Genomic DNA, 13,856 nt, shown 5'->3' with positions numbered 1-13,856 from the left:
AGGAATGCAAATGTAATTAAGAAAAACGCACCTAATTGAAAAGTGGAGGAAGGTTTTTCTGGGTAAATGAACCATATTTAGATTTTAAGCAGTTTAAATTTAAATGGTTAAAAAAAAAAAAAAACAAATAAAAATTAAAAGTCTCCCTGAAGTAATTTAGGATTTAAAAAAAAAAAAAAATGTTTTAACAGTCCAAAATATTCTTTGCTTTTCGGGTCAAAACCATTTTGATAACTCTTTTTTTCCCCTTTAACAGTGCTTGGCATCCTCAGTGCTACCGTTGTTTCACTGGAAGATGTTTCCCATCAGAATTTTTCTGCTAGGGAGAAGCTGGGGGGGTGCTGGGAGCAACACGCAGGAGGTGGACAGGAGGGATTTGTGTCCAAGGCCAGTTAAGGAGAGATTATTTAGCCTGCATAGGAGACTAGAAGTGACCTAAATTAAGTATTTAAACTAGCTCAGGGCTATTATGAAATTAAGCATGATAATCTGCATGAAGCAGGGGGACAAACAAGGACAGGAGGGCAGCAGGTGTAAGTTAAGTAGGAATTTGTGTTTGAGTATTATTTTAGTCGGGGCTGTTGTGGCCAGCGCGGTGGGGTGGGCACCGCACGGGGGATTGCTCCCGCTCGGCTCCACGGGGGCTCGCTGACATTAAACCACCAATTAATTTCCCCTGCTGAACAGAGGGTGCCAGTGGTAATTAGTATGTGCCAAGGGTACGGGTTGGTTTTGATGGTGCCAGGTAGTTTGCTGCCTGTAGGGTGGCAGAAGGGAATGGAGCAGTTCGTGGAGCCAGGATAGGCAGGGCTCTTGCCAGCTGGCACACAGACACCCGGGACGTCAGACCCCCTGCAGAGCGGGCTGGGGGCTCCTCTGCACCTCCCGCCCGCTCTTCCCCATCCCTACCCAGGCGTGCTTTTATTTCCCCTTTTCAGCTTAATTGGTAATTAGTTTATGATCGAGCTGTAAGTATTTAAGCCAATATCTACACCAACAGAGTAAGCTGATACGGCCACAGGCTCTGGCCCCGGCACGCACGCGCTGCATCCAGCGTCATGCTGCCGCCCTAATCCTCTCAGTGCCCCAGTTGTAACCGCGCTGAGAAAAACTGGTCACCAGTTCAGCCCCAGCAGCAGCAGCCTGGCGGGTGCGTGGGCTGGCAAGGGAACCCCCCGCTGCTCCCCAGTAAGTGCCTCCTGCTTCTTCTCTTTGCTTGCTAGCGTATGAGCGACCGCAGCGGGTCACCACCGCAAAAACCACCACCGCCAAAACGACCACCACAACAATGCCCACCACCACCACCAGCACCACCACCACCAGCACCACCACCACCAGCACCCCCCTACCTGCCACCACCACCCAGCCAGGTGGGTTCCATGCTCCCTGCCTCGCTCAGAGGGCCAGGGCTCAGCTGCCGGGCTCCTTTCTCCTGCTTCCCATCCCGGCCTCTCCAGCAGCGGTGGGGATGCCGCACCTAGCTATCTGCTCTGTAGGACGATAAAGGGACATGGATAAAAATCACCCTGACTCAGTTCACATCCCCCAGCCTCTGGGCAGCCCTCTGTTCTCTCTGTTCAGTCCAAGGGTACTTGGACACTTGTGACACGAGCTAGGAACAAGCGTTACAGTCCCTGCAAGCAGGGAGCCAGCCACAACGGGTCCACCTCAAAGCCAAGAGACAACCACGCCGTGGGTTGACATCCTCCCCCCCAGCTGATCTCACTCTGCTGTCGCTCTGTTGTCATCAGGGCAGCAAGAAGTGAAGCCAGGACTGGACGTGGGGGATGCAATGTTTTTCCCTTTTTTTCCTCTCAATTCTGTACTTTTAAAAAGAAAAGGTTTTCAGAATTCATCCCTCCTAGAGCCGCTTGGCAGCACTGTCCTACAGAGGGCTGGCACGCTGCAGGAGATGTTCTCTTACAGCTCCGTCACTAGGCAGGGCAGGAAAGCGAGGCAGGCTTTACTGTCCCACCAGAAAATTAAATCACGCATCTGTCCTGCCGGGCTGGGAGGGAAATTGTACCCCATCCTGCTCTGCCACCAGCCTCCAGGTGCGGTACCTGAGCTGGCAGGAGAGCTGCTCCCAGAGCGGCATGGGGACGGCTGGGTGCTGCTGTGCCTCCCCAGCCCCTCGCTGGGACGGGAACCCTCCCCAGCACAGCGCGCGAGCTGCCACCCCTGCCCCTTGCCACCCACAGAGCAGCCCCGGGCTTTGCTAAGCCACACCAGGGACGAGCTCTCGGGTGGAGGGAGAAGCTGGCTCCATCCTCGCCGGCTCTCCCAGCACCGCAGCCAGTCCCTGTGGCCAGGCTCAAGGACTCCGGGACGCCATGAAGGCTGGCTGCGCCATCAAGGGCAGCGCCGCGCTCTAACACTCCCCAGGCAGCCGCGGTGCAAGCAGCCAGAAGCGTGCAGGGCTGGTGCCGACACGTGCCAGAAACACCCTTTCCTAATGTCTAAAACCACCCCACAGAGGAAAACTTCTGTCCTTTTCCCCGGGGTTCCTCCTTCCCTCCCTCCGTGAACAAGGAGACAGCGTTTTCACTTGTCATTTGGAAATGAGCAGATAAAACTTAACAGCAGGCCATTTTTTTTAAGCTTCTCATGGGGGAATTAGACACGCATTCCTCCCCTTGCCATGCTTTCTGGGCCTGATATTTCCCAGGAGGACGTTTTACACCCACAGTATGTTAGTAACAGTCTGTCTGGGGGAGCTGCCAGAAGCCAGTCAAAGGGATGAGGAAACTTGATTGCATGTTTATGCAAATATAGATATATTCATGGAAGTACCCTGCTTGAGTAGTTAATCAGGAAGCTGAGGGTTTAGCTCGAACTTCCATGCAGTTGGAATGACCCTGGGCAGAAGACAGTAAGCCTCTGGTGTGTGAAAAGATGCTCTTCACGCAGGTCCACACCATACACACGTGCTCATCCCCCACCCCTGCCCAGAGCGTGCAGCATCCCCATGGCCCCAGCAGGGACAGGGCACCACATCGGCGGCTGCACCACGTGCCTGGGGGCACTCGATTTTTATCCATGCTCACCTGTAGCAGTAGTTTAGGTCTGGTGTTTTGCAAGTGCCGTGCACGTGTGTGTGGTTTGCAGTGCTCAGCCTCGTTTGTGCCGTACATCTGGGGCAGGTAGGATGGTACCTGGGTGGGCTTGGGGGTGCTGGGGGTTGCCTCTCCTGCCAGACTGCTCTGAGGAACCTGGTCCACATCTTGCATCTCAGGGTTTATTCCTTCTCCAAAACCTTCTTCCTGGGCAGGGAAAATGTTCCCATAAAGCTTTCATTAACTGGTGGCAAGGGACAAAATAAAAAGTAAATCGCAGTCCAGCTGCCAGATCTCTGGCTCAGTATAGTCAGGCCTGAGCTCTGGGCTCCTTGCCCCCATCCAGACCCCCACCCATGTGTCTGCAGAGTCAGGTCTCAGGCCACAATGGTGCACTCGGGGATGGAGACAGTCCCTGGAGGGGCTGCTCCAGTTCAGGCGGTAGCCAGGGCCGCCCAGGGGACCTCAGGGACCTGCTCTGATGCTAGGGGTGCGTTGTGTGCCTTTGACCAGCAACAGGGAATCAAGGCACAGCCTAACTCTGATCTGCTTTTGGCCAGAGACGTTCCTCCTCCTCCAGTCCTGCCCCATGTAAAGTACTTACTGAAACACCAGGACACCCCCAAGGGGCTGTGAACCTGACTCGCCTGGACCTCAGGGGCAACACCTTGGTAAAGGGATCACCCTTAACCCCAAGCTGGGTCAGAGTCCCAAAGCGAGATACTCTGTCATTCCCTCCTTTCTGAATTACAGATGCCTAAACGAATCCCTCCTTGCTTTAACGCCAGCTCAGCCAGCCAGCCATTAAAAAAAAAAAAAGTCCCGTTAGAGCCCTGCCCCATCCCTGTGCGGTTTCACTCTCTGATTTACGCACTGTCTTCTGCCCTCTCGATTCCTGCCTCCCACCATAAGTGAGCATCATCAGACCAGCCTCTGAGTTCACTGCCTCCACGCCCGTGACAGAAACACAGAAAAAAACAGGTATTTAAAGCCAGACCGACGTGTTTCTCCCTTCCCCGCCGTGCCTCCGCACACCAGTGGGTAGCGGCCAGGCAGAAAGCAACGCCGCACGTAGGCTAGAGGAGCAGATTAGATTTGGGTTGTCTCTGGGTCGCATGGATCTGCTAGACATCTGCCTCCTTTGGCTGCTGCTGGTGTTTTCTGTGGTCAAGGTGGAGCTGTGGTCATGTTCGTAGGATGCTTTTGTGCCCGGTCGCCTGTCATGCGGTGAGAGGGGGGAGAAGGGGGAGCCGATGGGCACAGCCTGCGGTCTGAAGGCAGGCGAGGCTGCCAAAATGGGTAGAAGGGAAATCGCAGCGTTACCCTAAGGAGGATGAATTAAGTGCTATTCTCATTTGCCTTCTGCAGTTCTGTTATTTCGAAACCTTCCTTGAAGCCTGTCAAATTCTTCCTTGCCATTTGTTACATTTTTCCCACATTCAAAATAAGCAAAAAAAAGCGCTTTTTTTCCTTTTTTTTTTTTTTTCCCCCTCCGGTTCGTAGCAGTTTTAGCAGTGTCAGTACACCTCTGGGAAAAACAAAACCAACCCGTGCCCTGCCTGGTGGGTCAGAGCTCCAGCAGCCAGCGCAGACACCTGGCTCCCTGTAGGTCCTGCAGAAAGGGGACCGCGTGGTTATGTTCTGAGAAGGACTTTTTGGGGATCCTTCCCCACTATACCAGCACCGTTTGCCCCCATGGTTTTGCTGCGCAGCATGACTTGTTGGTTCAATTCATTCTGCTCCCCTCAGAAATCCACCAAGAGCAGCAGTTATCATCGGGGCTGGTAGAAGCCCCTCTGTGATAAGAGCTGCCCAGGGTTTCCCATTTGTGTGAGCTGGGTCTGGGGGTGAAACATGTCTATCCCCCTCCCAAAATGTAAAACTATCCATTAATGTCCAAGAGCTACAAGGGAAAGGTTCTCAGGATAATGAGCATTAATAATTTTCCTGGCTCTGTAAATGCGATTGAGTGGAGGTGTATGTGAATGACTAAAAAGCAAAATGCCTCCAGGGCTGTTTTTTATTGTGACTCTAATTAAACCCTTGCCAATTTGCACAGGGCTTTTTTTCATATTCTCTTTAACACCATATTAATATCAATTGGTTTCCACTTTCCAGCTGAAAAGGACAATGTCTATCACCTTCTTTTAGAGCTTTCCTTTAAAAAAAAATTTTTTTTTTTCTTTTTTATCCTGCATTGTTTATCATCCCCTTGACGAGGCTGGGAAATCACATTTCTCTCCTACTCAGGTTTGTCCTTTGAAACTTGGCAAGGATCAAGAGATATTTTTTTTTTTTCCTCCTCCTCCTTATGTTACCCAACTGGAGCCTGAAATTAATAATATGGCTTTTCAAATTCTATTCCTTGGTTTGTTTTCTAGCAAACCTGAAGATTGTTACCAACATTGAGGGGACGGGGAGGGGTACGGAGCCAGAGGGGTGAGGGCTAGCAGGGAAAGCAAACAAGCCATCTACGCAGCTCTTGCCAGTGTAGCTTCTCTGCAGTGGCTTGCAAATTCTTTGTTATTCCCAAGGGAAGAGCAGAGCCTAGAAGTTTGGGTGAGGAACCAGGACTTTGTGCCTCCCCCCTAAGGCTCAGCTCCATTATTCCCAAGCGGAGGGGCACGGAGCAGCTGCCGAGATCCTTGTGCCAACACCGGAGCAGAACGCAGTGCGCGGCTGGGCTGAGGACGGGCAGCTCAGCACATCGCTGCCATCCTGCCCCGGGACACACCAGCTGCACCTGCACGGCACGGGGATGGGGCGGTGGTGTCCTCCAAAGCTCTGGAGGCTACCAGCTCCCCCAGCACTCCCAGTAACACAACTTTCCCCTTGGATCGCTCCAAGACTACACCAGCTTGTCGGCAGCTGCCCCGCTGCAGGTGGGCTCCCCCCCGGCCACGGCTGGCCCAGAAGCAGAAGGTAGGAGACGTGGCTGAGCTGGGTCCTACCAGCGAGTCCCAGCTGCCGGCGCTCAGCGAATGCCGTAGTTTCTAGCTCTGCATCTCTGTTTTCCATGCATCTCTCTCTTCCTCCCGCCTGGGAAAACGCTCGGGGTTCATCTGTGCCCTACACGCAGCTGGGAATCTGGTGAGGCTGGATTGAGCCTCGGGGTTTAGTCGTATACATGAAAGATGAGGATGGTAAGTGGTAGGAGAGATTGTTCACGGCTTGCTGCTGGGGTGAACGGAGAGGATCATGGAAATCCTGTCATCTCCCGAGACCGGAGTCTGTTTGTAGAGCAGAATAACTTTGTAAATAGATAGGCCTGTGTCGTTTATAGCATAGATGCCGCCTTCTGTATCTCCTTGCTTCAGGTCTCCTGCGTGACTGCCTAAGGTGAGCTGCTCCTGGTGGGAACCTTGGGAGGCTTGAGCTTCTCCTGCTCAGGGCTCCCACCAGCGCACACGCCCCGGCAGCTGCCCGGGGGTGCTCAGTTCCCATTGCCCATCCCAGATGCCTGTAGCTCGCTCCAGCCGTAGACATGAGCATCCCTTCCCGTGCAGAACGTAACTGCTGAAGCTGGGCCCAGGACACCACCTGGTGTTTGTAAATACCCAACTGGGGGGGCAGAAGGAGCTGAAATTGAGGCACTTTGGAATTTTTTTGTGCTTTTGGGCCTGTCTCTGGCCTCACAGAGAGGCAAAACTGTATTCACTGCGGTAACAAGGGATAGGCCTACACCATGGGCATCGATGCCAGGTGATGCTGACGGTCTGTGCTGAACAAGGGCAGCTTCCGAGTCTTGACAGTGGTCTGCACATTTAGCTTCTCTCCATGCCTGGGCAACGTGATGACCACATGCCAACACTCGCCCATCCAGCAGGTCCCATGCCCTTCCCTTAGGAGTACTTTTTCTGTCTCGCTTCACACTCAAACCCCCTGATTTCCAGGAGACTTTGTCTCTCATCCCTGCTTCAACACGCCCTCACCCAGATACGGCTCCACCAACACACCCTAGACACCTGCCTAGAGCTTCCAGTGTCCCTTTGCCACCTTTGTAAACAAACAAGAGGGGGCTCTGTAGTAAATCTGATGTTCTCTCTAACTGATGCACCGTAAGCTGTTCAGCGCCCACCAAACGCAGCAGCACTTGGACCCAAGCTGAAGCCACCAGACCCTCCCGAGAACATTCGAGGTAAGGCCATGCCCATCCCCAAGGACAGGACAGGTTTCTCCCCCAGTCCCCGTAGTCCAGGACAACCTACCCGTCCTCAGCACGACCCACCATCGTACAACCCACTCTCCTACTCAGAGGGTCCACCTCAGCTCAGTTCTGCTCATCCAGACCCATGGAGATCTTTCTGGGGATGTGTTTGGGGCTGGGGTGGCTGCAGGGGTCTCCCCAGGCGCCAGGGGAGCCCATGGGCACCCCAGCTGCTTTGGAAAGGGGTTTCTTGCCATGGGGCAGGAGGCACGCACCGTCCCCTGGCCAAGATTAATTGGGTAAGATTAACTGCGCAGATCAGCTGCTCTAGCCCAACAGAGCCAAGCCTCATCAGCAATCACCCTGCTCACAACACCCTGTGGAGCCTCCTCACACAGCCATGGCCTCCTCCTCCTAAGGGATAGGTACAACCATGAGGGCTTCTATGCAGGATGTGGCCCCCAGGGCCACCTGCAGCACCCACAGCAGCCACGTGGGACTTTGGAGCTCCCCAGGGACCCACTGAAATGCTCCTTCCCCTTTGGGCTGCCCCACTTTCCCCACGGCAGACCCCCTGTGCTGTGCTGGTCCTCTGCGGGCACCCAGGAGGCTGCCACGTTCCGTGCCCAGCCATCGTGCCAGTGGATGGAGGTGGCCATGGTGGCAGAGCAGGACCTGGGCACCACAGTGGCCCATCACAGCCACGGGGGCTGGAGAGGTCGTGTTGGTGGAGGAGGGTCTGGATGCTGTGCCAGCCCACCATGGGAAGCCATGGAGACCAGAGGCAGCCCTGGTGCCCCTGGGACCTGGCTGAGCCCTGGGGGTGGGGAGCATGGCCACCTCCTGCCATTGCTGTCACTGTGGGGATGCGACGGACACCGGTGGGTATAGCTAGCAATGCCCACCCAGCGCCTCCCTCAGCACCACAGTGCTGGGCAAGGGCTTGCATGCCACAGACACCAGTGGGACCCATTCCCAAAGGCCCTGTGGGATCCCAGTGCTGCTCAGCCTTGCCCCTCACTGGGGCTCCCACAGCACAAAATCCCCCAAGCACCAAACCCCATCAGCTCGATTCAGGAGACTTCACCCCAGCAGCCTGGTCGCGCTCTGTGGGACGAGGGTCCCACTGGCAGCACAGCCCCCAGGAGGCATCATCCCAGCGGGGCAGCTCCTTACCCTGAGCCCATATCCCAGCCCAATGGCGCTGGGCTGGCCCTGGGAGCCCTCTCCCCACCACAGCACTCAGATATGTTTTATGTTCTGGTGTAGCAGCTCCGAAGAGCAAAGCAGGGCGCACAGCACACTCTGCAGGCAAGAGGCACGGGAAGAAGCCAGGTATGTGCTGGTGGGGACAAGCCGTGCTGGAGCAGCACGGGCTCTACAGGACCCTGTAGCAAGCCCTGCCAGATACCACCTCCATAGTACTCGTCCTCCTAGCTCACTCCTAAGCAGCTTTTTAGGTGCCAGCTGGCATGACCAAACCGAAGCCATGGCCAGTAGATTCCTTTATTTTTTTGAAGCTATGTAGATTTGTAGATCCTTACCCTGAACGCCGCGATTCACGCCACTGAACGTGCATAAAGGGGGGATGTGTGAGTAGCTCCTGGCTCTGAGCACTGCAATAGTGCTGGGCGTCGAGTTTTTCATGCATCAAACTTTGAGGAGGGGAGAAGAAGAGAAATTTAGCAGCTACCAGCTGTCTGGTGCAGAAATAGACGCCAGCGCTGCCAGAGCGCTGTTCTTGGCTCGGCTCGGCATTGTTCTCGTAGCAGAGCTGCTTGCAGCAGGGTAGGACGTGGAGCGGTACTAAACGGTGAGAAAAAGCATGTCTCTGATTTTTCTTAAGCATCCTCAAAGAGCTCAAAACTCATCCGGCTCAAACCAGACTCTGGCCCACTGGCTCCTATCGAAACATACAAAGGTAAGGCGAGGGAGCGCAGTCTCCAGGACTCCTTGTCTTCACCCAGGTGATGTGGTCCAGCAGCCTCAGACATGGAGAAGATGGGGAGGGTTTGCCTAGCCGAGGCGTGGTTAGCTGTGTGCAAGAGTGCAGCCCTAGGGTGAGATGCTTGGGACCTGCAGCAGCCAGAAGTATTTGAGCTGCAGTTCTTTGGATATTGGTTGAATAGGCAGAACTTGTTTCACGGAGGGTCAAGATAACAACAGACTCTCAGCTCCTCCTCAAGCAGCTGTGAACCATGGGGAAACCTCTGCCCTGCTCCATCTTCCCTGGTCATCATTTCATTGAAACGAATCTCCCCTTCCAGTTGCATGTGCATGCCAACCCACAGCCTTCCCTCCCATCCCTCTGCCACCCTTGCATGTTTACTGTTAGAGCCTGGAATAAAACCCCAGCTCTGAGCCTCCTCCGGCTCTCCAACGGTCGGGGAAGCCCAGACCTGACTGACACGGTTTCTGCTCACGTTATCCCCTGCCCGTGCTGGCAGGGACACCTCCTGGCCAGGACAGCTCGGCCACAAGGCAACTAGGGTACCTATTCTCCTCCTGTGTTGGGCTTTCAAACTCCCAGAAAGATCCAGCGCCCTGAATCTAACGCTGCAAGGCAGTCACCATCCCAAGCCACGGTAATAGAAAGCAAACACAAGAAGCAAGTAATCAGATTCCTCTTGCTACAAATTAAACCTAGCTGATTATTTTCTAACACGTGCCCACAGCTGAGAGAGGTCAGCCCTGGGGACAGCAGCAGTGCTTGGCCAAGTGATGGTGGCATCTCCCACGCCGCCAGCAGCCTTTGCAGGCATCCCTGTGCTGCACCAGTCAGCCCTTGCTCAAACCTTCATGCACTTGTCCACCACCTTTCAAAGAACCCCACACAAGCCACGCTTAACCCGAGAGTCACCATACTTGCCCCCCCAGTGTTGGCTGGGGAAGTACAGCAGCAAGGGGCACACTGAGGAGCACAGACCCAAAGAAGCAGCAAAGTTTTTTACCTGGATGTGCAGCAGCTTCAGCTCCACTTCAGCCCTGCCCAGGGCCTTCCCACGGGCCAGCACCATCCCACAGGCACAGGCCAGCTCCATCCCACGGGCCAGTCCCCACCTCGCTGCAGCCAGGCAGAGCCTTCTCTGGGGCTCTGTGCCCCAGCCCAGCTCCCTTAGCCCCACCAGAGCCAAACCCAGGCACCAAGCTGAGCTCTGCTCATTAACAACGCAGCTCTTTAATTAACACCTGACTCCTCTCCAGTGCCTCCTCCCATGATTATGCATTTCCTTGAAGAGATGGTGTCCTGGCACAGCTGGGGACTGGCTCCTGCCTGGCCTCACCCCAAGGGGACAGAGCCCCCTGACTGGGCTCTGTTCACCAAGCAAGCCCGCTCCCCCAGCAGTGTGGAACAGCTGTCGCTGTGTGCACTCATCCTGCCCACCCCAGCCCTGCAGCAGCAGTGGCATTTCACCCGAGCAGGAGCTCTCCCCAAAGCCTCATGGCTCCTCTCCTCTGCCCAGCGCCAGGGAGGATGCTCCCGGCCCAGCTCCCCAGCTCTCTCCTCCTCTCCGCAGACTGTGAGTGCTACGGCCACTCCAACCGCTGCAGCTACATCGACTTCTTGAACGTGGTGACCTGCGTGAGCTGCAAGCACAACACGAGGGGCCAGCACTGCCAGCACTGCCGCCTGGGCTTCTACCGCAACAGCTCGGCGGAGCTGGATGATGAGAATGTATGCATAGGTGAGTGCTCCGGTGGCCTTGGCCAGCAGCACTGGGATGGGATGGCTCGTGCAGGACCTCGGTCTATGGGGTGGGCTCCAGTTCAGCCCCTTTCTCCAGAGAGGGTGGTGTACGCACACGTGTGCTCCCCGAGAACAGCAGCCGTTACGGCCCCTGCTGCCTGCCAGGGCATCTCTTCCCTGAAAACAAAGCCCAAATAGTATCTTTCCAACTTGATTCAGATGCACTGCTCTACCAGGAGGGGCTCAGCTCCAAAGTGAGGGTCTTTGCACCCACAGCTGCTTGCACTGTCAGGGTCTCTCATGCAACCATGCCCTCCCAGCCCCTTGGTCTCTAAAGTTCCTCCTGCAGCACCCAGCCAGGCTCTTCCACAGTCCCCAACGCCCCCCTCAGGGTGTGAGCGGGCACAAAGTCCCCGGGCAGGACAGGCACTAACAGCCCCATCTTTGGCCAGAATGTAACTGCAACCAGATCGGCTCCATGCATGACCGCTGCAACGAGACCGGCTACTGTGAATGCAAAGAAGGTGCCACGGGGCCCAAGTGCGACGACTGCCTGCCCAACTACTACTGGAGACAGGGCTGCTTCCGTACGTACCGCGCCAGTGATGGGGGGAGGTGTGAGGTGGGTCCAGATGAGACAGGCATCAGCATGGCCTGCTGGCGTGCCCAGCGATGCTCAGGGTGTAGGGCAAGCAGATTCCAGCCATTCCTCCCAAATCCAAAGTGACTTGATGGCTTTGCCCCCGGAGTTGGTAGCCCTGCTATGTTCCTTCAACCGTGGGACTACTCTAGCACTGCAACCGCTAGATAATTTAACCCCTAGGAACTAGAGAAGAAAGCCAAAAGCTCCTAGTTTCTGCTGCAGTCAAGGGGTTTAACGTACCCCAGATTAACACCCACATCCTTCCCTCCCTCCCGCCTTGCAGCCAACGTCTGCGACGATGAGCTCCTGCTCTGCCAGAACGGCGGCACCTGCTACCAGAACCAGCGCTGCATCTGCCCCGTGGGCTTCAAAGGGGTCCTGTGCCAGCAATCCAGGTGTGAAGCCGACAAAAAGGACTGCGACAGTGCCTCCGGCGTGCGCAGCAGCCTTGGCACCATCCTCCTCGGGGTGCTCGCCCTCCAGCTGCGCGGCTGGGTGGACCCCTGAAGCTGCAGATGAGGGAGCCCAGCCCAGGCGCTACCCGAGGGACCTGGGGAGACTAAAGGTAACGGGTGGCTCTCCCCGCTGTCTCCTCCGCCTGCCTTCACGCTAGGACTTGCACAACGTCTTTCGGTCCCCTTTCCAAGCAGAGAGGTATGCAGAAAATTGGGCGCCGACTCCTGCCCACAAACCCATCCCACGGCAGCGGGGATGGCCACGGCGCTGAGCGGCAGCATGGGGACTGCACCATCCTGTGCCAGGGTCCTGGTCCCGCAGCCCATGGGGACACGGCCCCATCCTTCCCCCCACAGCGACTCTCCTTCCCTGCTCTGCACAGGGCGACCTGGGGCCGGGGCCACCGGGGCCCTGGCAAAATAGTGCCGCAATCCAAGGGATATTTTTTTTATTATTACTTTATTTACTTTGGTATAGGCTGGGGTATTCTTTTTATTTTCCCTCTTCTTAGTGTCCTGTTTTGAAAGAGCCTGTCATGCCACCTCCAGAGCCCCGTAACACAACAGGCGGGGGAGGGGGGAGGGAAGGGGGGACTCTGGTCCATCCTTGCCGCACAGTCCCATGTCCCACCATTGGCCTGGCCACGCACATACTGTTGCCTACAACTCTAGTTGCTGCATCGATTTTTTTTTTTATTTTCATTGCTGGGTTTTGTTTTCTTGCACTTATGAAGAAGGCAGGGGCCATTAGGCATACGGTACGTGAGCAGCGCAGTGTCTTATCCACACCTGTCTGTATAGTGTACGGTTCAAATACTTTTTTTTTTGGTAGAGACTTATTTTTGTTTGGATTAAATGTTATAAAAAACCCACAACTTAAAGGGACGTTTTGCCATGAGCATTTGATTCCAGTGTATCCTCCTCCAGTAAAGCAACTATTAACGGCTGCTTGATCACCACGTTTTCCTTTTTGTGTGCACAGTTAATTACAGGTAAAGACTTATTTTTTGATTCATAATGTCCTCTTGTGTTTTCTGAGTCACTACCAAGGTGCACCACATGACGAGGGAGAAGGGAGGGAGGGAGAGGTTGCCTCATGACTGAGAGCTGTTAATTATGCCTCCTAATTACTTTGCTGAACCTAGGTTAGACTGCTAACGGTAGACAATGAACAAAGCCTACAGTGATAGATTAAGCAGTGGCCTTGTGTGGAAAGACCGTTTCCAAATGAGCCTGCAGCAGGAGGAGGCTGGGTAGTCCAGGGATGCTTCTCCAGGGGGACCTCAGCGGTCCAGCCCCATTGCAGCGTGCCTGAGCTGGTGCCATGACGCACCTTTGCAGAAAAAGCAGCATATTTTGAGTAATATCAAGCAACCACAGCCTGGAACTTCAGTACAAAGCTCATCAGGACTAGGTCAACTCACTCAAGGCTCATAAACATGCCCCCATCTGAGGAAGCATTTGCAGTCAAGCACAGAAACAAAGGCAGGAGAAGCCAGGGACAAGAAGTGATGTAACTCTATCAGGACAACGGGAACATCACAAACAAGAGCTAGCTTTATTTTTGTCACGTCCAAAGATCTACCAAGCCAGGAGCTGACTGGAGCATTAGAAGGTGGGAGACGGCTCCACCTCCAGCTCTTTCAGTTCTGGGCTAGTTCACTTGACAGGTGAGCAGCCCCTGGCCACCAGCTCAGCAATGCAGCCCCACGCAATCCAGGCTCGAGCCTCCACTGGCATTTCTAGGTCTGGTGTCCTTGCCAGAGTGGAGCTCTGCTCCAACAGCTTCTCTATCGCCATCTGTTCTGTTTCAACACTGTCTCCATGGTCCTGTCCCTCCAGCCCATCCTGCTCAGGGAGCCGGTGC

At 55.0% G+C, this 13,856-nt stretch overlaps 1 protein-coding gene across 4 annotated transcripts in view; it reads left to right on the top strand.

Moving 5' to 3' along the window:
- The window catches only part of NTNG2 (netrin G2), a 51,642-nt gene extending 38,635 nt beyond the window's left edge, over window positions 1-13,007 (top strand). Inside the window, exons 6-14 of one of the 4 annotated variants that reach the window (XM_040607520.1) lie at window positions 1,224-1,370; window positions 3,969-4,037; window positions 5,904-5,978; window positions 7,120-7,194; window positions 8,476-8,538; window positions 9,050-9,124; window positions 10,722-10,889; window positions 11,344-11,478; window positions 11,818-13,007. In XM_040607520.1, the coding sequence (XP_040463454.1) occupies window positions 1,224-1,370; window positions 3,969-4,037; window positions 5,904-5,978; window positions 7,120-7,194; window positions 8,476-8,538; window positions 9,050-9,124; window positions 10,722-10,889; window positions 11,344-11,478; window positions 11,818-12,041 (1,031 nt within the window). In that variant the 3' untranslated portion in view covers window positions 12,042-13,007. Of the gene's footprint in view, window positions 1-1,223; window positions 1,371-3,968; window positions 4,038-5,903; window positions 5,979-7,119; window positions 7,195-8,472; window positions 8,539-9,049; window positions 9,125-10,721; window positions 10,890-11,343; window positions 11,479-11,817 lie in introns of all 4 variants that reach the window. The other 3 variants (XM_040607519.1, XM_040607521.1, XM_040607522.1) reach the window with 3 other exon arrangements.
- The last annotated feature ends 849 nt before the right edge of the window (window positions 13,008-13,856 follow it).

The sequence above is a fragment of the Falco naumanni genome, chromosome 9 (assembly GCF_017639655.2).
Source record: "Falco naumanni isolate bFalNau1 chromosome 9, bFalNau1.pat, whole genome shotgun sequence".
Lineage (NCBI taxonomy): Eukaryota > Metazoa > Chordata > Aves > Falconiformes > Falconidae > Falco > Falco naumanni.
This window is presented reverse-complemented; position numbering and strand designations above follow the sequence as displayed.